The sequence below is a fragment of the Sciurus vulgaris genome, assembly GCF_902686455.1.
Source record: "Sciurus vulgaris genome assembly, chromosome: 3".
In the NCBI taxonomy this organism is placed as follows: Eukaryota; Metazoa; Chordata; class Mammalia; order Rodentia; family Sciuridae; genus Sciurus; species Sciurus vulgaris.
The window spans coordinates 114,685,814-114,712,886 of NC_136463.1; the positions used below are offsets into that span (position 1 = coordinate 114,685,814).

General features: G+C 39.8%; 1 protein-coding gene across 1 annotated transcript in view; it reads right to left on the reverse strand.

Moving 5' to 3' along the window:
- Positions 1-27,073, reverse strand: part of PLA2R1 (phospholipase A2 receptor 1) — a 142,083-nt gene that overhangs the window by 74,140 nt on the left and 40,870 nt on the right. The window contains 4 exon segments of the mRNA XM_079131752.1: positions 4,169-4,281; positions 7,564-7,662; positions 9,492-9,649; positions 10,942-11,136. Coding sequence (XP_078987878.1) covers positions 4,169-4,281; positions 7,564-7,662; positions 9,492-9,649; positions 10,942-11,136 — 565 coding nt within the window.

A 27,073-nucleotide genomic window follows, 5' to 3' on the forward strand; every position in this document is an offset into this window, starting at 1 on the left:
GGTCACCCACAAAATGGGAGAAAATATTTTCAAACATATATGATAAGGGATTAATATAAACAATATATAGAGAACTTCCATAATTGAAAGACAGAAAAACAAATACCCCAATTAAGAAGTGGGCAAAGTACTTGAATAGAAATTTCTCTAAATAAGATATGCAGATGGTCAATAAGCACATGAAAAGATGCTCATTCAGGGAAATGCAACCAAAGGCCCCATAAAATAGCATGGGATATCTAGTAGGATGGCTATTATCAAAATAACCAAACACCCAAACAAAGAAGCAACAAAACAACCAAAAAATAACAAATTGGCCAGAGTGGAGACTTTGGAACCCTTGTGCACTGTTGGTGGGAATGCAAAATGGTAGTGCCACTATGGAAAACAGTATGGCACTTCCTCAAAAATTAAAAAATGGAATTACTATATGACCTGGCAATTTTACTTCTGAGTATATACTCAACAAAGTCAAAGTGGGGACTTGAATTTGTATATTTATGTTCAAGGTAGCATTATTATTATTATTATTATTATTATTTTGTGGTGCTGGGGATTGAACCCAGGGCCTTGTGCATACAAGGCAAGCACTCTACCAACTGAGCTATATCCCCAGCCCAAGGTAGCATTATTTGTAATTGTCAGATGGCGAAAGGAACCCAAGTAACTATTCATGGACAAATGGGTCAACGAAATGTATATACATACTATGCTATCTTAACCTTAAAAACAAAGGAAATTCTGATGTACGCTGCAACATGAAAAAACTATGAAGGCATTATTCTCAGTGAAATAAGCCAGGCTCAAAAGGAAAAATAATCTATAATTTCATTTACATGAGCTATCTAGAGTGGTCAAACTTACTGAGATAGAAAATAGAATGGTAGTTGTCAGGAGCTGGTGGTAAGAGGGAAATGAGAGTTTGTTTAATGAGTACAGAGTTTCACTATGAGAAGATGCAAAAACTTCTGGAGGTGGATGATGGTGGTAGGTGCACAACAGTGTGAATGCACTTAAAGCCATTGAATGATACACTTAAAATGGTTTAAATGGCAAATTTTATGCTATGTGTATTTTACCACGCACACAAAAAAGTTAACTGCCAAAGTGTTTTGGGATTTGGCACTTGCAGGGAAATGGCAAAGCTTTAAAAATACAAGTAGAATGCATATTTAAACAGAAAAAAAAAGATATTGCAGGATTTCTCTCTGGGTAAACTTCACAAAATCAAATGTCATTTGTATTATTATTTTTTTGCCAACTATTTCATAGCCTATTGATCAAGATTTCAACATACATATACCTAGACATTATCCATGATAAATTTGGAACTGGAGTTTTCCATTTCTGCTCTGATTGGAAGCAAAAGTTACTGGGCCTGAAAAGGTTTTGTAACAGTAGGCCAGTAAATAAAAATCTGTTACTTAGTAATAAGGGTCTATTTTTCTTCCTTTCTCTATTCCTCAAAGTGTTAAAAAGTCCTAGAGCAAGAGTGGTTGCTGGATAACAAAAGAAATAAGTAATTTGTAGCAGGTGGTTCTAATTGTGCCCATCAAACCTGTCACTCAATTGTGCAGAAGAGTGGAAAATCAATTAGCAACTACAAGCCTGGGTGCTGGAGAGTGACAGGAGTGTCTTAACTCAAACAGGAAATCAGTAATGGAAGAAAATGATTACCAAGGCTGGTGGATGCCCCTGGGTCTGAGGAGGCTTTCCATCTACCGTCCAGCCTTTTCAGACAGAAGATGCTGCTGGAGAACATTCCAACATGTGTGTTACTCAAAGAGCAGTTTCTTGCCTCATGGGGTTTGAGTGGATAAAAACCAAGAGCCCAGGTTTTTCCCTTTTTCAACTTCCTGCTTTGGATATGGTCTTGTTTTCCACGTAGTGTTCATGTTGCTAACTGACCTGGAGGGGCTACATTTGCTCAGAGGTGGTCCTGCAGGCCTGGTTAGCAAATGGGCTGGTGGTCAGTACAAGGCAACCTGGACAGGCCTAGGTAGCTGAAACTGGGATTAATAACAAATTTACCTATGCCACAATTTTGCTTCAGAGTTGGAACACACTTGAGTGTTAGCTACTGAATGAAGTTAAGCAAAGAAAAAATTTTGTGTTCACAACATATATTTGTATCCAGTTTGGAGAAATAAAACAGATTTTCCCCCCAGATGCTTTTTATCATTTGTATGAGGTCCCCAAATCATTGGTATAATATGAAGCATCTGAACGCTAAGGGCAGAATCTTTGGCACTGTGAACAATCTATAATGTGACTTTGAGTTTATCACTTTGTCCTGTTACTCCACTGTCTTCATTTGTTCCATGTGTCTCTCTGTTCAGCTGTTGTACTGCCAAAGACACTAGACAGTTATACCATTTATTTATTTACTACCATGTCAGTGTTTAATATAGTACCTCTCACAAAACAGGCATTCAGTAAATAATTTTCTAATAAACTCTTGACTATTAATTTTTTGCATGGTCAGATAACATATGAAAAGTAATTAACACTGTGCCAGGTATGCGACAGGTCCTCAATGAACATTAAACAAACAAACAAAAAAATTAAAAAAAAGAAAAGAAAGGAGACATAAAAATAGATGAAATAATTATACTTATTTTCTTCAGTACAGAATAATTAAGTTATAATGAATAGAGGACCCTCGTTTTATTTGGTCAAGCTTCTGTAATGTCCAGTGTTAATTTGCTGATTGAGGACTTCTGACTCAAGGTGCTTGTGGAAGCTTTGAGGGGGCCTAGCTAGTTGAGGGGATAAAGGCTTCCTTCTGCCTGGTAGCTATACCTGGGATGGTGCGGGGTGTGTGTGTGTGCGGAGGTGGGCAGGGAGGCAGAACTAAAAACAATGCTGAGATACATCAAAGGTAGTGCTACACCCTGAGGAAGATCATTTAGTGTGCCACATGATATCAGTCCATTTCCCTGTGTGTGATCATCCATTCCTCTGCACACAAGTGCGTGCACATTCCTGTGCATTTTTTGGAGGAAATACCAGAAAAGTTTCAGGATAGGTGGAAGGAGTGAAGAAAGAAAGAGGGTGAGAGATGAGAGAAAACACTGGTGGCTAAGAATGTTTACTTCCAAATCAAGGGAGATCAGAGAAAGCATACAGGGTCCTTCTAGAAATCAGACAGATGCATGAAGGGTCTTTAGATAAAACCACAGCACCAGTTCTATTTTCTAGAAGTCATTGGATTTTTTTTTTTTTTTCATACTGGCTCTCAGTATGTTGCTCAGATTGGTCTTGCTCAGGTAATCTTCCAACTTCAGTCTCCCAAGTAGCTGGGGGCTACAGAATGTACCACCACACATAGTTTTCAGTGGATATTTTCAAAGGTGGTGGCTAGGCACAAAAGTGAGAGATTGTTTTGCAGGTGTATTTCCTGTGGAAACACGGAAGAGTTCTATTCTCCTTCTGTTTTAGGAATGGAGGACCCTGGTTTCATTGGTCAAGTTTCTGTAATGTCCAGTGTTGACTTGCTGATTGGGGACTTCTGACCCAAGGTGCTTGCAGAAGGTTTAAGGGGGCCTAGCAGTGATCTTCCAGCACTCACTGTTCTTGACATTGATTGTGACAGGAGGTCACCTTTGTTATGGCACTTTTATACCGAGCAGCATGCTGCAAATGATATGAAGTGTATGTAAAAAGGCACAGCCCTCTGCAGGATCAGGAAGACATCTGTGCACGGAGAAGTTTAAGTTTAAACAAAATAGACCTGAGAAGCAATGGTGAGGTATTTGAATATCTTCCACATTTTCATTACACTTCCTTTTCTGCTTAAGGAAGACCCAATGCAGCTCACACATATTATGTTGAAAAAAATACTTGTTAAATATTTGTTTTCCATGATAAGCATTTAGAAAATAAAAACCTAAATATGACCAAATATATTAGCAAAGCTAGTAATGAATAAATCTTTGTGGAAAGTACAAGTCATCTTAAATTTTACTATTTGTCATTTGAAAAATCAATTTAGGAATAACATCGGAAGATTTAAATTCACCTCCATAAATGCTATAGATGATTTAATACCCTACTGTACAGCACAATTTAGATTTTTGAGAAGTGCTGATTATGGTTAGATTTTATCATTCCAAGAGCCCTCATGTCAACGCATAGTCATGTTTCTGCTAGAAAATTTTTATTTTACCTGTTTGTAATGGTTGCAAGTGCCGGAGGACAGTAGTAACCACTGGAAGCATGGTCGAAGGTTCGGAGGACGGTGTCAATTTTATAACAGAATCCACCATGTCTCTCCCATCCCTTAAACAAGAAAAGGGAAAATCAACAACACATTCTGATTTAGTTAAATACCAATAGATCTTTTTTGCATATTCTTACATACATAACTTTTTTTCTTAGACTCACTCAAATCGCCTTGAATTTTGTCTGGCTATCTTCATATTTCTTCTCTCTGGTGGTGCCATTAGCTACAGCCATTTCTATACACTTTCTAAATTATCTGAACAAACTAGAAGTTTTAATTAACTTAATAATGCAAAAAATCAAACACAAATGAAAACAAAGGGGACAACAGAGCAAACAAAACAAAACAAAAGACCCTCAAACTAAAAAGAAAATAAAGGAATGCTCACTCAAGATCTCTCATTCAAGATATCCCCCTTCCTGTCCACAGTTTCACACAAATGGCCTTTACATTAGAGTAGAAATTAAGCATGTTGGCTCTGGAGTTAGAAGGCATGTTTGAATTCTGGTTCTACCATTGTGTGACTTTATCTATTAATATTGAATGAAGTTTGATAAACTTAATGTCTCCACACCTAGTCTTCTTATCTGTAAAATGGAATAGTATAATATTCATGGGGCTATTGTAAACCAAAGAGTCAATGAAGGCAGAGAGATCTTAGAGGAAGGGAATCAGTATGAGCAAAGAAGAAAAGTGTGTCTAGATAATATTGGAGTTTTTATTTTCAACTTTCTTTCATATTGATTATTTCATGTTATCTCATTGAGCTTAGGGACTTAAATAAAATCACCAACTAGTGGACCAGCTGAGCCTTGAACCCAATTCTACTGCAATTGAGGGTGGTCTTAGTTTGATTATGATACTTCCAAATAGAGAGTGGTCAAAAAGTATATACACACATAGATGGCAAAGATTATTCCTAAATTAACTGGCTGGACTTTTAGAGAAGAAGAAAGCAAATTCTGGTACTCAGACAAAAATGACATATATGCTGCTTTATGGCTTAGCCCTAGGAGCAAGGTAGGGCTGCTCTTTTTGTAAAAATCACATGGTACAGGAAACATACATTCATTATATTTCAACTGAGTAATTTAGTTATCTTTGTTTCAGTATTATTAAACTACACCACTTATATGTCCCTTTTTTTCTTTCTACTTTGCATCATGCCAATGCTTACCTTCTTTTGATTGGGCATAAAATGCTTTCTAGAATATTTCTTGGAAAAGGTCTCAGTCTTGTGGTCAATTAAAGAAACTCTTAATTTTAAAATCTGATATTTTGGTTCAAAACATTTCATGAAATGACGTGGATCCCAGAGCTGCCACATCCAGCCGTGCAGGGTCTGCTCTGAACTCACTGCCCTCTACCTCCACTCCCAGTCCTCTCTGTGTAACTGAAGCTCCTGGCAGACCCCTGTGAGCGTCACTCCGGGGCCGGGCAGGAGGTTAGACTGCTTTTGTGCCTGGAAGGACAGGTGGAGGGAGGCTGACAATTTGACCCTCCTAACAAACGATTCCTTCTTCATTAGCCGTTTTTGGATCATGGACAGCTTAGCAAAACAAAAATCCAAGAACTGAAGATCCTCAAGAAAAGGGAGGGCAAAAAGAAGTGGCTTAGTAGTGATCGGGAGAACAAAACCTCTGCAGTGCAAGGCCTTGTCCACGTAACGGAAGAGTGGAGAGAGAGTGAGTGGACAGTCACCCTTTGTATGATAGCTAAATAAAAGGATGAGGGTAACAATACTGAAGCAATTGTTTATACTGTCCAATCCCCAAAAAGTGACTCAGAGGAAAAAAAAATTACTTTGTTTTTTGGCTTTGAATAAGACTGATTTTATAAATTGATTTTGCAAGGGGACACTGTTTAGAGAGTTCCATTAAAGCAAATGGATAAAAGAAAGGAATCTTTGGAAACTATATTCAGAGGCTGATGTAAAGCAAAAATTATCAGGATTTTTCCCATACAACTAAAGAACTAGATTCAGAATCTTGAAATACTGGTAATTCTAGACGGGAAAAAGAAGCAGTAAACAGAAGTTCAAAAAGAGCATTCCGCCTTTGCTGTAGAAGAAGTTAATTGCTCTTTCAAAAAAATAAAACATGTGGAGTTGTCTTGAAAGTCACATAAGGTAGAGATTAGGTCAGTGAATTAATCTATAATTAATTCAGAAACTGGAATCCTTAGGTAAAATGTTTGGCGAAGGGTCAGCTATGGCTCATCGCGTGTCCAGCTGGAGTTTGAAGCTATAGTTCCTGTGTTTATGCATTGATTAACAAATGAAACATAGTTTTGCAGAGATGGATCACTGTTTAGTTTGAACATAAATAATTGGATTAAAGAAGAAAAGAATTAAAGTGGAGTTACATAAAAACCAGTCTGGGAAATTTTTGAGAATAACACACAGCATAAAAATTTCCAGTGAAAAAGAGGGCGAAGGCTGGGGTCATGGCTCAGGGGTAGAACGCTTGCCTCTCAGGTGTGAGGCACTGGGTTCGATCCTCAGCACAGAATATAAAGAAACGAATAAAATAAAGGTCCAGCAACAACTAAAAAATATTGTAAAAAAGAAGAGAGGGAGAGGGGGAGGGAGAGAGGACATGAGTCCATGTGCTGGGGACACTGATAGGTAGATTTTTAAAAATGTAATTTTATTTGGGGGCAGTAACTATTCAAGAAAATTTAAAGAGAGAATTTTCTCCCTTTTAGGTTTAAATTTAAAGTATTACTTTTTTTAAATTTAAACTATCTAAATTCCTTTGGTACTTATATTAAATTTAAAGTATCTTTATTATCCCTTTCCCAAATAAAGTATACATGGGAAGCATGCTCTTCTCTCCATTATTTTATTCTGTTCTGATATTTAAGTCTCAGAAGGGGAAGCTGAAGGCGAGAAGCCGGGTGCAGAAGCTCACCCTGACTCCCAGGAACACGTCTGCATTTCTCTGACAAGCCCATTTGAGAACTACGAAAGCATGTGTGAGGCGAGGCATCATGCCACAGCCATTGTTTGTACAGATGGTGCAACAGGATCATTTACACTTTTTATTAAAAAAAAAAAAAAGAGTAGTCTTGGGTCAAAGAGCACAGCGAGACAACCATCTTTCTCAGGGCTGAAAGTCCTTCAGGTGATTGTTTGGTTTGTAAAACGTAGCCCACATTCAGGAAAAAACAAAAAAACAAAAAATGAGAGAGGAAGGAGAGGAGGAATGGAGAGGGAGGAAAGAGAGGGAAGAGAAAGCAAAGGTGGGGAGGGCAGAGATTTACTTTAAATTGGGGGCAGATATATTATTCTACCTTTGTAGACCCTGTACCTAAATTTCAGTGTTAACTGTACTTACCGCTTGACATCCTGATTCGGCATCAGAAAGAACATGGCCTGCTTTTTTACAAATGTAAAAATAGGTTTCTTCACAATTTTTAACTTTCCAATGTCCCTCCTGTCGGGGGAAATGTTATAAGATGAATGAATACTCTATGCTGATGCTTGTGGGCAACACCCCTTATTATGACCCAACATCTGATCAATAGAAAGTGTTTCCAGTGGGGCAATGTTTCAGGACCCTGGTTAGTCACGGAAAGGGCTGTAGCCTCTCCAAGGATGGCAAGGTCCCCTATCTCTCCAGCATGAGACAGTTCTGAGGCCTGTAATCTAGAATCAGTGGGCAGGAGGGAGAAAACAACTGACATTTCTTGGTTGCTGCTGTGTGCTAGGCTTAATGTTGGGTGATTTTCATGAATTTCATTGTTCCTAACAGGTAACAATTATTCTATTTTGAAGATTAGGTTTAATGCTTTGCACAAAGTTCTACAGTCGGTAAACAATTAGAGCAAGGATTGATAGCAGGGTCAGTCTGGTTTTGCATGAAGCTGCTCTCAAATTTCCTTTTAAAAAGATGGGATGGAGTAGTGGTTCAAAATCATTAGTGTGTACCAGAATCACCTGGAGGGGCTCCTGAAACACTGATGGCTGTAGTCTTTGACCAGATGTTTCATTCAGTGGTCCTGGTGGGACCTGAGAATTTGCTATTGTAATGAGGCTTCAGGTGACGGTACGCTGCTGGGTTTAGGTCATGCCTGAGAACCACTTGGATGGAGTCATTCCTCTGATTGATTGAGAGTGCTGCTTCCTCTTTCCAACCACTTCTAAGTACTAAATCAAAGACTTTGCTGCTTTCATGAATAAACTTGATGCTGGGGAAATACCTGGAAGCCACTGTGAATCATCCTAGATAACACTGGCATGGTTGAAAATCATGTTCAACCCCAAAGTCCTTCTTCATCACTGAGTTTTCAGAGCATCACCCAGCTCTTTACATAAGAGGCAGATACCTTCATGTCTTCTCCTAGCTCTACCAATGGCTATTCTCAGACTCCTCATGAACAATAATATAATATCTGCCAGCATATTAAAATTTTAATTTCCCAAATGATTTTTAAATTTTAAATCAAATCAGAACCTAAGACTAAAATCACACAATTCAAATTTCAGTTGGTATTTCAGGTATACAGAATTTTAAGGGAATATGGAGTCCTTCCATGACCCTCAGAAACACTGTCAAGGTCTGACATCTTTATCTGTAAGGGAAGCACTGTCCCTTCCATAAAGTCAGTAAATCATCCAATCAGTCTCACCATAGTTGCTTGATAACTGTTGGATGGATGGATGGATGAATGAGTGGTTTCCTAGGCTTTCATATTCAAATTTAGGTGTTAAATATAATTAAGTAACTTGTTAACTATAACAAGTATTTTATATTAAGGCTTATTTGAGGAAAATAAGTGTTGATTTTTATATATCTCTACTTAAGAAGCTAAGATGCCAAAAAGTGGGCTACAAAATATACCATTAGAGGAGAATACCTGCCTTCCTCTCTTAAAGCCATCCTATCCAAATGTTGGCTCCTGTTCTATAAAAATGCTAAGCGAAATCTTCCTGTCAGTCAATAGGAAATGAAGGTCATTATAATTATATCAAAACCAATTAGTCAATAGGTCTTTGACTATAGTAGCTGTGGTAGATTTCAACAGAGTTAGACCCATGACAAAAATTTAGGAGGTCACTGTTTCTTCCTCCCCTAAAGGAACTCAGAGGCACTGCATTAGCATGTATAATTGTGACTGCACATGTTATGCAGGCTGTAAGACATACAACAATAAAGGTGTCACAGAACTAAGTGTCTTGGTCTCTGTTGTGGCCCAAATCCTTGGTAAAGGTGGTCTTCAACACAGGTCCAATAAAAGACTGAAAAAAAATGAATCAACTTACAGATTGCTCTGCTGAGACACATAACTGGCTTCTATTTGGAAGAATTTGGGGCTCCAGTGTGTGCCAATTTGTAAAGATGACTGAGGAGCCATTGGACCATTCAAAGGAAACTGGAATTTTATTGCTGCTCAAACCAATCCATGTTTCAGATGCATTTTCTGTAAGAGACAATTGTAAATTACTTAAGAGATTCTATTATTTGCAAAGGTGATAATGCACTGAGATTATTACTAAAGCATACTACTTTGCATGTTATTGCTTCATGTGAGGAAACCTGTTTAAGTCTCAGTATAAGTATCTGTCTAAACTTTTCCCTCCTACAATATTCAGATCTGCTTCAAGACATTTTAAGTGAGACAGAGTGTGTGCTAAAGCCACCCCAATGAGAAAACTGAAGCAAGTCAGATTCCTGGGACTCTATCTCCTATTACAGTATGTAAAATAGATCTGAAAAGTCTGGTTTTGCTTCTGCCTAGAAAAAGGAAAAAATGGGAAGGTTTATTGGACTGTGAAAAGGGCACTTTTAAAAGAAAAAACACTTGTAAAGCTATCTAGTTTTAATATTTTTTCCTTTTTCACCCCCTCCCCACACACCAAGGAGAAAAGGAACAGAAGTCCTTAAATTAATTAATTTGGCCAAATTATATTGTTATATCATTGTGCATGTATAAATATGTAACAACAAATCCCACCATTATGTATGATTATAACTCACCAATAAGAGATATGGAAAAAAAAAATGGGAGCAATGGATTTCCAGAAAAGTAACAAAGAGTGACAGTCTGGGTAGGGTCAGGAGAACCGAGGTGGCTAAGAGATGTGTAAGTGCCCTTGTGGGCACAGAGGCAGTCTTAGACAGAAAGTGACAGGAAGATTTGTGTTTTCACTCCAAACCATAATCTAGCATTAAAAAGGTCATCGAAGTAGAGTCCTGGGTATTTTTTGGTTTGTTTTCATTTTAAAACACTGAAAAATGAATGATTTCAATGTCTTCCAGCAGGATTCCTGTCAACTACGTGAGGCAGGGAGGAGCAGACTGGCCCTGTGCCTGAAAATCACCATGCCAGATAAATGACCTCTTTTCACTGGCTCAAGTTATTTCATTTAATTCTTTGCTTGAGGAATTCCCTTTACATGACCAGCACACAACTGCTATATAATGGCCATAAAACTAATTCATAGGTTAAGGTTTTGTGTTAGTTTCAGGAAATGACATTTACTCCTTAAAACAATTAAAAGACATATAGTACATATGGCATATGTAGAGGTGTTACAATGTTTCTGAACCTACATTTAGTAAAAATCCAATGAATTTGCATTCCTGAATATTATTTAGAAAATCTAAATAAATAATCACTTTTAGACAGCTTAAATTTCTTTTCAACTCCACTAATAAAACAGTTACTGCATCATGTTTCATGCTTCTTAAACCAAAGGCAAAGGTACTTACCATCTGTAAGCAGGTTTACAAGGAACTCCACCTCTGCTAATGAAGCTATGTCTATTAATGTGCTGTTATCAGACTGGCAAGAGTGCAAAGCTTCATTCCAGGCCTTTTCTTCTTTCTGAAGTTTGTAGCAATTACGATTGTAGGGATTCCATCCAGGCTCACAGTGGGTAGCATGGTATTTCCAAGCATCTTTATCTTTTTTCCACAAAAAACAATGTAATTTCCCACAGTTATTTTAACATTACTCATTACTCTTTATATGAATGACCATCAATATGATGACTTTGAAAATGTGGAAAACAAGACAAATGAAATGATGTATAAATCATGGAATTGAGAAGGGTCTAGTCTCTGATCTAGATCTAGATCTAAGGTCTAATGAATCCAGCTCTTCATTTTTCAGATGAGAAATCGAAGGCACGAAATAATAGGAGACTTTACAAAGATCATACAATGAAAACTGAAAGTCAGGGCTAGCTAATAGGGTTAGGTATGATTTCACTACTATTTGGGGAAGACAAAAGTCTTTTAAAATTGCTTCTTGGACTCTGATGACAATTAGAATATGGTCGAAGAATGTAGAACATTTAGATATCATCCAATGGTTTTCAAACTGGGAAACAAAGCCCCAGAACCCTTTTAAAACATGGAATTTTAAACCACAGTCTAAAGGTAAGATAGGTAAAAAGGTGAAGGAGGAGCTTTTTCTTATGGAAGCAAGAGCAGAGTCAAGCAAGAACCTGGTGAGGTGGAGAAGGTGGTGGTTAAGAGCTGGGATGCAGCTCATGGGTAAAGTCTTGAGCTTACTACCCTCTCCTTGTGGGAGGCCCTGGGTCCTTCCCCAGCATGCTCGCTCTCCTCTACACACACACACCAACACAAACACACACACATCAACACACACACACACACACACACTCTCTCTCTCTCTTTCTCTCTCTCTCTCTCACAGATAGCAGCTGAGTAAGAGCCTCCAGTGATGTCTCCCCAAAGAGCACCAAGTTGAACTGCCTTCACAAGAGCCAAGGAAATCAGATAAGAGATTATAGGACCTGCTTTCAGTATAACAAAATAAAAAGACATACAGAAGAAGGCAGGAAGGAAAGTGTCACCCCTTCTCCAACTTCAAGGTGTCCAGCACATAAGTCCTCCCTTGGGGGAGGGAGAGAGAACTGAGTTAAAGGCCTTAGACTTGAAGCCCCCTGCCAGACCCACCATGGTGAAATCCAGTGCTAGGAAAAGCCCTGTGACCCCTACTGCCAGACCAATACCCGTGGACAGGAATTGTTAGGCCAGGTGGCTGACCGCCTCCATCAAATTTCCTCCAATCTCTAGCAGCACAGCTGGGAGCAGGGCATGAAAGCCAGCACAGGGCTGTGTTGGAGCCCCAGTGCCTATTAGAAACTGAAGACCTCATTCACAGGCCAGAGTTCATAGATAGAGCCTCTACACCAGCCCCAGCATCAGGTGGAAATATGTTCACTAGAGAATAGACTTCAATTTTTGCCTGCATCATCTCTAGCTGTAGAATGGAACTGGGGCACACCTACCCTCTTCCTGAGACTGTGCAGGCTGCTGCAGCTATGAGAGTCAGGTACAAACTAGCTTAGAGTCAACCTTGGTGTCCTCCACCACCAGTCTCAGACAGCCAGCTATCGTCTGAGGCCAGTGCTCTAAGATACGTTCTATAACTGCTCCTGAACTCGACAGACCTGCATCCCACTGGTACAGACATGTTTTGGCCTGTTTCACTGCCCTCTATGGTGTGGGCCTCCAAACACCCCTGATACTGTGCAGGTCTTTGCAACTGAGACTTACGTGTGTTACCTGCTTAGTGTCAGTCTTGGTGGTCAAAGGACTGCCTTCACAAAACGACCTCAACCTTGGGCAGCACAGCATGGTGCAAGATGCCATTCACTGTGGGTAGGAGAGGGTAGTAAGCTCAAGACTTTGCCCTGGAACTTAGTGCTAATTTGGTGAACCTTAACACCAGGCAGATCCTGGTGGGTTCATCCCCAGGCCTGTCTGAAGATGCAGCCTTGGGAACAGTACCAGTGCCAGGGGAAGATACATGGCCTCAGTCTATTGTATTTCTATTCTAGCTAACAGCAGATTAGGCCATAAATCCATCTCAGTAATAGGCAGCCCATAGTGAGCCTTTCTCCTACTCATGTTGCGTTGGTCTTAGTGGGCTGTGGGCTCAGGATGTGACACAGTTTGGGGGCATGGGTGGCCACAGGTATGATAAAGAAACCTGGGGTGGTCCATCCGTCTACCCAGGGCCAGGTAAAATCCTTCAGTGTGACCACCAGCCAGTAATGGTGATGAGGCATCTGGGGTTATTGGTGTTCAAGAAGCACTTGAAAATGCTGAAGGGGTAAAAAGCTTACTCAAAGAAATAATAACATGAAGTTTCTCAAGCCCAGAGAAGGATACAAATATCCAAGTACAAGAACGTCAAAGGTACCCGATTTAACTTACACCAGGTCTAGCCCAAGATATTTTATGATCAAGCTCTAAAAGGTGGAAGATGAAGAGAAGATTCTCAAAACTGCAAGAGAAAAGAGACAAATAGCACATTGGGGTCTCCCAATTCACCTGAAAGTAGACTTCTTAGCAGAGACCTGATAAACCAGGAGAGAGTGGCCTGAGATTTTCATAGTAACAAAGGAAAAAGAAACAAAAATCTACTGAGGATACTATACCCAGAAAAACTAGCCTTTAGAAATAAAGAAGAGGGTTTTTTCAAGATGGCAGACTAGATGGTGGCTGCATTTCATGTTGCTCCAGGACTCAGGATTCAAAAGAGGAGATATTGAGAGACTTGAGACCAACTCAAAGCAGCCGGGTGAGTCTCTCCTGTTGGGGAGGTGTCCCGGATGGGGTGGTAGTCCCAGAACACAGGGAACTTTGTGAAGTAGAGCTGCCCAGCGAGACACCCCTTCCCCTGCTGAAGCAGTGAACTCGGACAACTGGAAGCATCATAGAGGCCGCTCAGCACAGCGCTTGGACTCGGAGCAACCACTGGGGCTCCGGGCAGCTGCCCAGAGAAGGAGCTGGGAGGAGAGCTGTTTGGACTCAGAGCGACCACTCCTGAACACCGGGGCCAGCCCGGAGGAGGAGGAGGAGCACGGCGGGTCGCTTGGACTTGGAGTGACTGCATCAGAGCTCCAGGTGGCTGCTCAGAGGAGGAGGCGAGGGGTGAGTTGTTTGAACTCAAAGCGACCGCTCCTGAACACTGGGGGGCTGCCCGGAGGAGGAGCGCGGTGGGTCGCTTGGTCTCGGAGAGGCCGCACCAGAGCTCCGGGCAGCTGCCTGGAGGAGGCATGCAGTGGGTCACTTGGACTCAGAGTGACCGCTCCTGAACACCCGGGGGGCTACCCAGAGGAGGAGGAGGAATGGGGCGGGTCACGTGGAATCGGAGTGACTGCCCAGGGTTATGGGCAGTTTGTGGGAGGAGGAGACACGCAGTGAGTTGCTTGGACTCCTAGTGACCACACTGGAACACCAGGCGGCTGTCTGGAGGAAGAGGCAGGCGGCGGGTCACTGGGACTCGGAGCGATTGTACGGGGCTCCAGGTGGCTGCTCAGAGGAGGGGCCACATAGCCAGGCGATTAGGTGCAGAGCAGGGTCCCAGGACCTAGAAGGCTTCTTGATGGAAGAGCCACACAGAGACATGCTTAGAGGCGGAGCAAAGGTTCCAGGACTGCGTGAGCTTCTCTGAGGAGAGGCAGCCTAAAGAGACTCGTCTGCAAAGGGTGAGGCTCCCAGGCCCAGGAGGTAGGTCCGGGCCCCTGGGAACTTTGCAGAGGAAGGCAGCCCAGCCCAGGTGGTAGCTGTAGATTGAGGGGACCCTCTAGGAGGGGAACTGACCAGCGAGACCTCCCCACCAGGTGAGTCTTCCCTGCCGGGTGAGGTTTTCCCAAAAGGACGGTAAAATCAGAGACACAGGCCCAAATAGGCCTTGCCTCAGCCCGCAGCCTAGTTCCCCTTTGGATGACCATTGGTCAACAAGTGGAGGCACCTCTGCCCACTAGCACCTGAAGACCACCACCCCTAGAGACGCAGCTTCCTTGTGGAGCACCGCGCTATCAACTTCCTCCAAGACTTCAGCCTACTGAAGGCTAAGAGGAAAGATACTAGAAATCTTCAGGGACATTATAAGTCAATAGAGGAAATCTGCAATATCTCAGCGGTCCACTGATACCTGAACAATATGAGAAAACAAGGAAAGAAAATGCCACAAACAAATCTAGATGTTACATCAATAAAACCCAATGACAGCATGACAGAAGAAATGACAGAAAAGGAGTTCAGAATGTACATAATTAAAATGATCAGAGAAGCAAACGATGAGATGAAAGAGCAAATGCACGCACTGAATGATGAGATGAAAGAGCAAATGCAGGCATTGAATGATCGCACCAATCGACAGTTAAAAGAGCAAATGCAGGAAGCAAAAGATCATTTCAATAAAGAGTAAGAGATATTGAAAAAAACAAACAGAAATCCTTGAAATGAAGGAAACAATAAACCAAATTAAGAACTCCATAGAAAGCATATCCAATAGGATAGAACACCTGGAAGACAGAACCTCAGACATTGAAGACAAAATATTTAACCTTGAAAACAAAGTTGAACAAACAGAGAAGATGGTAAGAAATCATGAACAGAATCTCCAAGAACTATGGGATATCATGAAAAGGCCAAATTTAAGAATTATTGAGATTGAGGAAGGCCTAGAGAAACAAGCCAAAGGAATCAACAATTTATTCAATGAAATAATATCAGAAAATTTCCCAAATCTGAAGAATGAAATGGAAAATCAAGTTCAAGAGGCTTATAGGACTCCAAATACACAAAATTACAACAGACCCACACCAAGGCACATTATAATGAAAATACCTAACATACAAAATAAAGACAGAATTTTAAAGGTTGTGAGAGAAAAGACCAAATTACATTCAGGGGGAAACCAATACGGATATCAGCAGATTTTTCAATCCAGACCCTAAAAGCTAGAAGGGCCTGGAACAACATTTTTCAAGCCCTGAAAGAAAATGGATGCCAACCAAGAATCTTATACCCAGCAAAACTTACCTTCAAATTTGACGATGAAATAAAATCCTTCCATGATAAACAAAAGCTAAAAGAATTTACAAAAAGAAAGCTGGCATTACAGAACATTCTCAGCAAAATATTCCATGAGGAAGAGATGAAAAACAAAGAAGCAAATCAGCAAAGGGAGGAATTATCCTAAAGGAATTGTCAAATAAAGGAGGAACCAAGTCGTGTCCAATCAATCAATCAATCAATCAATAAAATTTAAAAAAATGAACCAAATGACTGGGAACCCAAATCATATCTCTATAATAACCCTGAATGTTAATGGCCTGAATTCATCAGTCAAAAGACACAGACTGGCAGATTGGATTAAAAAGAAAGATCCAACAATATGTTGCCTGCAAGAGACTCACCTCATAGAAAAAGATACCCATAGACTAAAGGTGAAAGGATGGGGAAAAACATACCATGCACATGGACTCAGCAAAAAAGCTGGAGTATCCATCCTCATTTCCGATAATGTGGACTTTAAGCCAAAGTTAGTCAGAAGGGATAAAGAAGGTCATTTCATACTGCTTAAGGGAAGCATAAATCAGCAAGATATAACAATCATAAACATCTATGCCCCAAACAGTGGTTCATCCATGTATGTTAAACAAATCCTTCTGAATTTCAGAGACCAAATAGACCATAACACAATAATACTAGGTGATTTTAACATGCCTCTCTCACCACTGGACAGATCTTCCAAACAAAAATTGAATAAAGAAACCATAGATCTCAATAACACAATCAATAATTTAGACTTAACGGACATTTATAGACTATACCATCCAATCAAGAGCGAATACACTTCCTTCTCAGCAGCACATGGATCCTTATCTACAATAGACCATATATTATGCCACAAATTTAATGTTAGCAAATACAAGAAGATAGAGACACTACCTTGTATTCTATCAGATCATAATGGATTGAAGTTAGAAATAAGTGAAAGAGTAAAAAACAGAAACTATTCCAACACCTGGAGATTAAACAATATGCTATTATATGATGAATGGATAACAGAAGATATTAGGAAGGAAATTAAAAAATTCTTAGAAGTAAATGAGAACAAAGAAACATCATATCAAAATCTCTGGGACACTATGAAAGCAGTACTTAGAGGGAAATTTATTTCATGGAGCTCATTTAATAAAAGAAGTAAAACTCAACAAATAAACGACCTAACACTATAGCTCAAGGCCCTAGAAAAAGAAGAACAGAACAGCACCAAAAGTAGTAGAAGACAGGAAATAGTTAAACTCAGAGCTGAAATCAATGAAATTGAAACAAAAGAAACAATACAAAAAATTGACAAAATAAATAGTTGGTTCTTTGAAAAAATAAACAAAATTGATAAACCTTTAGCCACTAACAAAGAGAAGACGAGAGAAAACCCAAATCACTAAAATTCGGAATGAACAAGGAAATATCACAACAGACAGGACTGAAATACAAAACATAATTAGAAGCTATTTTGAAAATCTATACTCCAACAAAATAGAAAATTTTGAAGACATCAACAGGTTTCTAGAGACATATGAATTGCCTAAACTGAACGAGGAGGACATACACAATTTAAGTAGACCAATTTCAAGTACTGAAATAGAAGAGGTCATCAAAAGCCTACCAACAAAGAAAAGTCCGGGACCAGATGGGTTCTCAGCCGAGTTCTACAAAACCTTTAAAGAAGAGCTCATTCCAATACTTCTCAAAATATTCCATAAAATAGAAGAGGAGGGAACCCTCCCAAACTCATTCTATGAAGCTAATATCACCCTGGTACCTAACCAGACAGAGACACATCAAGGAAAGAAAATTTCAGACCAATATCCTTAATGAACATCGACGCAAAAATTCTCAACAAAATTTTAGCAAATCGCATACAAAAACATATTAAAAAGATAGTGCACCATGATGAAGTGGGTTTCATCCCAGGGATGCAAGGTTGGTTCAACATCAGGAAATCAATAAATGGAAATCACCATATCAATAGACTTAAAGTCAAGAATCACATGATTATCTCAATAGATGCAGAAAAAGCATTTGATAAAATACAGCACCCCTTCATGCTCAAAACATTAGAAAAAATAGGGATAGTGGGAACATTCCTTAACATTGTAAAGGCCATTTATGCTAAGCCCATGGCTAAATCATTCTAAATGGTGAAAAACTGAAAGCATTCCCCCTAAAAACTGGAACAAGGCAGGGATGCCCTCTTTCACCACTTCTATTCAATATCGTCCTTGAAACTCTAGCCAGAGCAATTAGACAGACCAAAGAAATTAAAGGGATACGAATAGGAAAAGAAGAACTCAAACTATCCCTATTTGCTGATGATATGATTATATACTTAGAGGAACCTGGAAATTCCACCAGAAAACTCTTAGAACTCATTGGTGAATTCAGTAAATTAGCGGGATATAAGATCAGTGCACATAAATCTAATGCATTTTTATACATAAGTGATGAATCTTTGGAAAGAATAATCAGGAAAACTACCCCATTCCCAATAGCATCGAAAAAAATAAAATACTTGGGAATCAATCTCACAAAAGAGGTGAAAGACCTCTACAATGAGAACTACAGTACACTAAAGAAAGAAATTAAAGAAAACCTTAGAAGATGGAAAGATCTCCCATGTTCTTGGATAGGCAGAATTAATATTGTCAAAATGGCCATACTACCAAAAGTGCTATACAAATTCAATGCAATTCCAATTAAAATCCCAATGACGTACCTTACAGAAATAGAGCAAGCAATTATGAAATTCATCTGGAAGAATAAGAAACCCAGAATAGCTAAAGCAATCCTTAGCAGGAAGAGTGAAACAGGGGGTATTGCAATACCAGATCTTCAACTCTACTACAAAGCAATAGTAACAAAAACAGCATGGTATTGGTACCAAAATAGACAGGTAGATCAATGGTACAGAATAGAGGACACGGACACAAACCCAAATAAATACAATTTTCTCATACTAGACAAAGGTGCCAAAAATATGCAATGGAGAAAAGATAGCCCATTCAACAAATGGTGCTGGGAGAATTGGAAATCCATATGCAACAGAATGAAACTAAACCCATATCTCTCACCATGCACGAAACTAAACTCAAAATGGATTAAGGACCTCGGAATCAGACCAGAGACCCTGCAGATTATAGAAGAAAAAGTAGGTCCAGATCTTCAACATGTCGGCTTAGGACCAGACTTCCTTAACAGGACTCCCATAGCACAAGAAATAAAAGCAAGAATCAATAACTGGGATAGATTCAAACTAAAAAGCTTTCTCTCAGCAAAGGAAACTGTCAGCAATGTGAAGAAAGAGCCTACAGAGTGGTAGAAAATCTTTGCCAATAATACTTCAGATAGAGCACTAATCTCCAGAATCTATAAAGAACTCAAAAAACTCTGCAGCAAGAATGCAAATAATCCAATCGACAAATGGGCTAAGGAAATGAATAGACACTTCACAGAAGAAGATCTACAAGCAATCAACAAACATATGGAAAAATGTTCAACATCTCTAGTAATAAGAGAAATGCAAATCAAAACCACCCTAAGATTCTATCTCACCCCAAGTAGAATGGCGATTATCAAGAATACAAGCAACAACAGGTGTTGGCGAGGATGTGGGGAGAAAGGTACACTCATACATTGCTGGTGGTGTTGCAAATTAGTGCAGCCACTCTGGAAAGCAGTGTGGAGATTCCTTAGAAAACTTGGAACGGAACCACCATTTGACCCAGCTATCCCACTCCTTGACCTATACCCAAAGGACTTAAAATCAGCATACTACAGAGATACAGCCACATCAATGTTCATAGCTGCTCAATTCACAATAGCCAGATTGTGGAACCCACCTAGATGTCCTTCAATTGATGAGTGGATAAAGAAACTGTGGTATGCATATATATATATATATACACAATGGAATATTACTCAGCCATAATGAATGATAAAATTATGGCATTTGCAGGCAAATGGATGAAATTGGAGAGTATCATGCTAAGTGAGATAAGCCAATCTCAAAAAACCAAAGGATGAATGATATCACTAATAAGTGGATGATGACACATAATGGGGGGAGGGAGAGTTTAGTGTTAGGGTTAGAGTTAGGGTTAGGGAGGGGGGCAAGAATGGAGGAAGGAAGGACTGTATAGCGGGATAAGAGGGGTGGGAGGGGTGAGGGGAAGGGAAAAAATAACAGAATGAATCAAACAACATTACCCTATGTAAAGTTATGATTACACAAATGGTAAGCCTTTACACCATGTACAAACAGAGACACGATATGTATCCCATTTGTTTACAATTAAAAAAAAGGAAAAAAAAAAGAAATAAAGAAGAGATAAAGACAAATGAAATCTTGAGAAAATACATCATTACCATTACCAGATCTGTTATACAAGAAATGCTAAAGAAAGTTCTTAAAACTGAAAGACATCGGGCGGCTGCCCAGGGGAGGAGTGGCGAGGAGAGCTGTTTGGACTCAGAACGACTGCTTCTGAACACCGGGGCCTGCCCTGAGGACGAAGAGGAGGAAGAGGAGCGCGGTCGCTTGGATTCAGAGTGACTACACCGGAGCTACAGGCGGTTGACAGAGGAGGGGCTGCGTGGCGAGCTGTTTGGACTCAGACCACTTCTGAACCCCGGGGCCTGCCCTGAGGAGTAGGAGTAGGAGTAGGAGGAGCGCGGCAGGTCGTGTGGACTCGCAGTGACTGCATTAGTGCTCCAGGCGGCTGCTCAGAGGAGAAGGCGAGTGGTGAGTTGTTTGGACTTAAAGCGACCGCTCCTGATCACAGGGGGGCTTCCTGGAGGAGGAGCGCGGTGGGTCGCTTGGTCTCCAGTGGCCGCACCAGAGCTCCGGGCGGCTGCCCAGAGGAAGCGTGCAGCGGGTCACGTGGTTTCAGAGCCACTCAGAGCGACCGCTCCTGAACAGCCGGGGGGTTATCTGGAGAAGGAGGAGGAACGGGGAGGATCACTTCGACTCGGAGTGATTGGTTGCCCAGGGCTATGGGTGGTTGGTGGGAGGAGGAGGCACGCAGTGAGTTGCTTGGACTCCTAGTGACCGCACCGGAATACTGGGCGGCTGTCTGGAGGAAGAGGCGTGTGGCGGGTCTCTGGGACTCAGAGCGATTGCACGGGGCCCCAGGTGGCTGCTCAGAGGAGGGGCCGCATAGCCAGGCGATTAGGTGCAGAGCAGGGTCCCAGGATCTAGGAGGCTTCTGGGTGGAAGAGCCGCACAAAGACAGGCTTAGGGGCGGAGCGAAGGTTCCAGGCCTGCGGGCAGATTCTCTGAGGAGGGGCAGCCTAAGGAGATTCATCTGTGAAGGGTGAGTCTCCCAGGCCCAGGAGGTAGGGCCGGGCCCCTGGGAACTTTGCAGAGGAAGGCAGCCCAGCCCAGGCAGTAGCTGTAAATTGAGGGGAACCTCTAGGAGGGAACTGACTAGCGAGACCTCCCCACCGGGTGAGTCTTCCCTGCCGGGTGAGGTTTCCCCACAAGGACGGTAAAACCAGAGACTCAGGACCAAACAGGCCTTGCCTCAGCCCGCAGCCTAGTGCCCCTTTGGATGACCATTGGTCAACAAGTGGAGGCACCTTTGCCCACTAGGAGGGATTATACCCCACCTGAAGGCCACCACTCCTAGAGAGGCAGCTTCCTTGTGGAGCACTGCATTATCAACTTCCTCCAAGACTTCAGCCTACTGAAGGCTAAGGGGGGATATATATAGAAATCTTCAGGGACATTGTAAGTCAATAGAGGAAATCTGCAATATCTCAGCGGTTCACTGATACCTGAACAATATGAGAAAACAAGGAAAGAAAATGCCACAAACAAATCTAGATGTTACATCAATAAAACCCAATGACAGCATGGCAGAAGAAATGACAGAAAAGGAGTTCAGAATGTACATAATTAAAATGATCAGAGAAGCAAACGATGAGATGAAAGAGCAAATGCACGCACTGAATGATGAGATGAAAGAGCAAATGCAGGCATTGAATGATCGCACCAATCAACAATTAAAAGAGCAAATACAGGAAGCAAAAGATCATTTCAATAATGAGTTAGAGATATTGAAAAAAAACAAACAAACAGAAATCCTTGAAATGACGGAAACAATAAACCAAATTAAGAACTCCATAGAAAGCATACCCAGTAGGATAGAACACCTGGAAGACAGAATCTCAGACACTGAAGACAAAATATTTAACCTTGAAAACAAAGTTGAACAAACAGAGAAGATGGTAAGAAATCATGAACAGAATCTCCAAGAACTATGGGATATCATGAAAAGGCCAAATTTAAGAATTATTGAGATTGAGGAAGGCCTAGAGAAACAAGCCAAAGGAATCAACAATTTATTCAATGAAATAATATCAGAAAATTTCCCAAATCTGAAGAATGAAATGGAAAATCAAGTTCAAGAGGCTTATAGGACTCCAAATACACAAAATTACAACAGACCCACACCAAGGCACATTATAATGAAAATACCTAACATACAAAATAAAGACAGAATTTTAAAGGCTGTGAGAGAAAAGACCAAATTACATTCAGGGGGAAACCAATACGGATATCAGCAGATTTTTCAATCCAGATCCTAAAAGCTAGAAGGGCCTGGAACAACATTTTTCAAGCCCTGAAAGAAAATGGATGCCAACCAAGAATCTTATACCTTCAAATTTGACGATGAAATAAAATCCTTCCATGATAAACAAAAGCTAAAAGAATTTACAAAAAGAAAGCTGGCATTACAGAACATTCTCAGCAAAATATTCCATGAGGAAGAGATGAAAAACAAAGAAGCAAATCAGCAAAGGGAGGAATTATCCTAAAGGAATTGTCAAATAAAGGAGGAAACAAGTTGTGTCAAACAAATAAATAAATAAAATTTAAAAAATGAACCAAATGACTGGGAAACCAAATCATATCTCAATAATAACCCTGAATGTTAATGGCCTGAATTCATCAATTAAAAGACATAGACTGGCGGATTGGATTAAAAAGAAAGATCCAACAATATGTTGCCTGCAAGAGACTCACCTCATAGAAAAAGATACCCATAGACTAAAAGTGAAAGGATGGGGAAAAACATACCATGCACATGGACTCAGCAAAACAGCTGGAGTATCCATCCTCATTTCTGATAATGTGGACTTCAAGCCAAAGTTACTCAGAAGGGATAAAGAAGGTCATTTCATACTGCTAAAGGGAAGCATAAATCAGCAAGATATAACAATCATAAACATCTATGCCCCAAACAGTGGCTCATCCATGTATGTCAAACAAATCCTTCTCAATTTCAGAAACCAAATAGACCATAACACCATAATACTAGGTGATTTTAACACGCCTCTCTCACCACTGGACAGATCTTCCAGACAAAAATTGAATAAAGAAACCATAGATCTCAATAACACAATCAATAATTTAGACTTAACGGACATTTATAGAATATACCATCCAACCAAGTGCGAATACACTTCCTTCTCAGCAGCACATGGATCCTTCTCTACAATAGACCATATACTATGCCACAAAGCTAATGTTAGCAAATACAAGAAGATAGAGACACTACCATGTATTCTATCAGATCATAATGGATTGAAGTTAGAAATAAATGAAAGAGTAAAACACAGAAACTATTCCAACACCTGGAGATTAAACAATATGCTATTATATGATGAATGGATAACAGAAGATATTAGGAAGGAAATTAAAAAATTCTTAGAAGTAAATGAGAACAAAGAAATATCATATCAAAATCTCTGGGACACTATGAAAGCAGTACTTAGAGGAAAATTTATTTCATGGAGCGCATTCAATAAAAGAAGTAAAACTCAACAAATAAACGACCTAACACTACAGCTCAAAGCCCTAGAAAAAGAAGAACAGAACAGCACCAAAAATAGTAGAAGACAGGAAATAGTTAAACTCAGAGCTGAAATCAATGAAATTGAAACAAAAGAAACAATACAAAAAATTGACAAAATAAATAGTTGGTTCTTTGAAAAAATAAACAAAATTGATAAACCTTTAGCCACACTAATTAAGAGAAGACGAGAGAAAACCCAAATCACTAAAATTCGGAATGAACAAGGAAATATCACAACAGACAGGACTGAAATACAAAACATAATTAGAAGCTATTTTGAAAATCAATACTCCAACAAAATAGAAAATTTTGAAGACATCAACAGGTTTCTAGAGACATATGAATTGCCTAAACTGAACGAGGAGGACATAAACAATTTAAATAGACCAATTTCAAGTACTGAAATAGAAGAAGTCATCAAAAGCCTACCAACAAAGAAAAGTCCGGGACCAGATGGGTTCTCAGCCGAGTTCTACAAAACCTTTAAAGAAGAGCTCATTCCAATACTTCTCAAAGTATTCCATAAAATAGAAGAGGAGGGAACCCTCCCAAACTCATTCTATGAAGCCAATATCACACTGATACCTAAACCAGACAGAGACTCATCAAGGAAAGAAAATTTCAGACCAATATCCTTAATGAACATCGACGCAAAAATTCTCAACAAAATTTTAGCAAATCGCATACAAAAACATATTAAAAAGATAGTGCACCATGATGAAGTGGGTTTCATCCCAGGGATGCAAGGTTGGTTCAACATCAGGAAATCAATAAACATAATTCAGCATAATAGACTTTAATAGACTTAAAGTCAAGAATCACATGATTATTTCAATAGATGCAGAAAAAGCATTTGATAAAATACAGCACCCCTTCATGCTCAAAACACTAGAAAAAATAGGGATAGTGGGAACATTCCTTAACATTGTAAAGGCCATTTATGCTAAGCCCATGGCTAATATCATTCTAAATGGAGAAAAACTGAAAGCATTCCCCCTAAAAACTGGAACAAGGCAGGGATGCCCTCTTTCACCACTTCTATTCAACATCGTTCTTGAGACTCTGGCCAGAGCAATTAGACAAACCAAAGAGATTAAAGGGATATGAATTGGGAAAGAAGAACTCAAACTATCCCTGTTCGCTGATGACATGATTATATATTTAGAGGAACCTGGAAATTCCACCAGAAAACTCTTAGAACTCATAAGTGAATTCAGTAAAGTAGCAGGTTACAAGATCAATGCCCATAAATCTAACGCATTTTTATACATAAGTGATGAATCTTCAGAAAGAGAAATTAGGAAAACTACCCCATTCACAATAGCCTCGAAAAATATAAAATACTTGGGAATCAATCTCACAAAAGAGGTGAAAGACCTCTACAATGAGAACTATATAACACTAATGAAAGAAATTAAAGAACACCTTAGATGATGGAAAGATCTTCCATGTTCTTGGATAGGAAGAATTAATATTGTCAAAATGGCCATACTACCTAAAGTGCTATACAAATTCAATGCAATTCCAATTAAAATCCCAATGACGTACCTTACAGAAATAGAGCAAGCAATTATGAAATTCATCTGGAAGAATAAGAAACCCAGAATAGCTAAAGCAATCCTTAGCAGGAAGAGTGAAACAGGGGGTATTGCAATACCAGATCTTCAACTCTACTACAAAGCAATAGTAACAAAAACAGCATGGTATTGGTACCAAAATAGAAAGGTAGATCAATGGTATAGAATAGAGGACACGGACACAAACCCAAATAAATACAATTTTCTCATACTAGACAAAGGTGCCAAAAATATGCAATGGAGAAAAGATAGCCCATTCAACAAATGGTGCTGGGAGAATTGGAAATCCATATGCAACAGAATGAAACTAAACCCATATCTCTCACCATGCACGAAACTAAACTCCAAATGGATTAAGGACCTCGGAATCAGACCAGAGACCCTGCAAATTATAGAAGAAAAAGTAGGTCCAGATCTTCAACATGTCGGCTTAGGACCAGACTTCCTTAACAGGACTCCCATAGCACAAGAAATAAAAGCAAGAATCAATAACTGGGATAGATTCAAACTAAAAAGCTTTCTCTCAGCAAAGGAAACTATCAGTAATGTGAAGAAAGAGCCTACAGAGTGGGAGAATATCTTTGCCAATCATACTTCAGATAGAGCACTAATCTCCAGAATCTATAAAGAACTCAAAAAATTCTACACCAACAATACAAATAATCCAATTGACAAATGGGCTAAGGAAATGAACACACACTTCACAGAAGAAGATGTACAAGCAATCAATAAACATATGAAAAAATGTTCAACATCTCTAGTATAAGAGAAATGCCAAATCAAAACCACCCTAAGGTTCCATCTCACCCCAATTAGAATGGCGATTATCAAAATACAAGCACTAGCTGTTGGCGAGGAGTGGGGAGAAAGGTACACTCATACTTGCTGGGGGGGCTGCAAATTAGTGCAGCTACTCTGGAAAGCAATTGTGGCGATTCCTTAGCAAACTTGGAATGGACCCTCCATTTGACCCAGCTATCCCACTCCTGGCCTATACCCAAAGGATCTAAAATCAGCATACTACAGAGATACAGCCACATCAATGTTCATAGCTGCTCAATTCACAATAGCCAGACTGTGGAACCAACCTAGATGCCCTTCAATTGATGAGTGGATTAAAGAAAACTGTGGTATATATATATAATGGAATAATTACTCAGCCATAAAGAATGATAAAATTATGGCATTTGCAGGCAAATGGATGAAATTGGAGAATATCATGCTAAGTGAGATAAGCCAATCTCAAAAAAACCAAAGGACGAATTGATATCGCTAATAAGTGGAGGATGACAACATAATGGGGGGGAGGGAAGGTTAGTGTTAGGGTTAAAGTTAGGGTTAGGGAGGGGGGCAAGTATGGAGGAAGGAAGGACGTATAGATGGAAAAGAGGGGTGGGAGGGTGGGGGAAGGGAAAAAATAACAGAATGAATCAAACAAACATTGCCCTATGTAAATTATGATTACACAAATGTATGCCTTTACGCCATGTACCAACAGAGAACCAACATGTATCCCATTTGTTTACAATAAAATAAAAAGGAAAAAAAAAAAAAAAGAAATAAAGA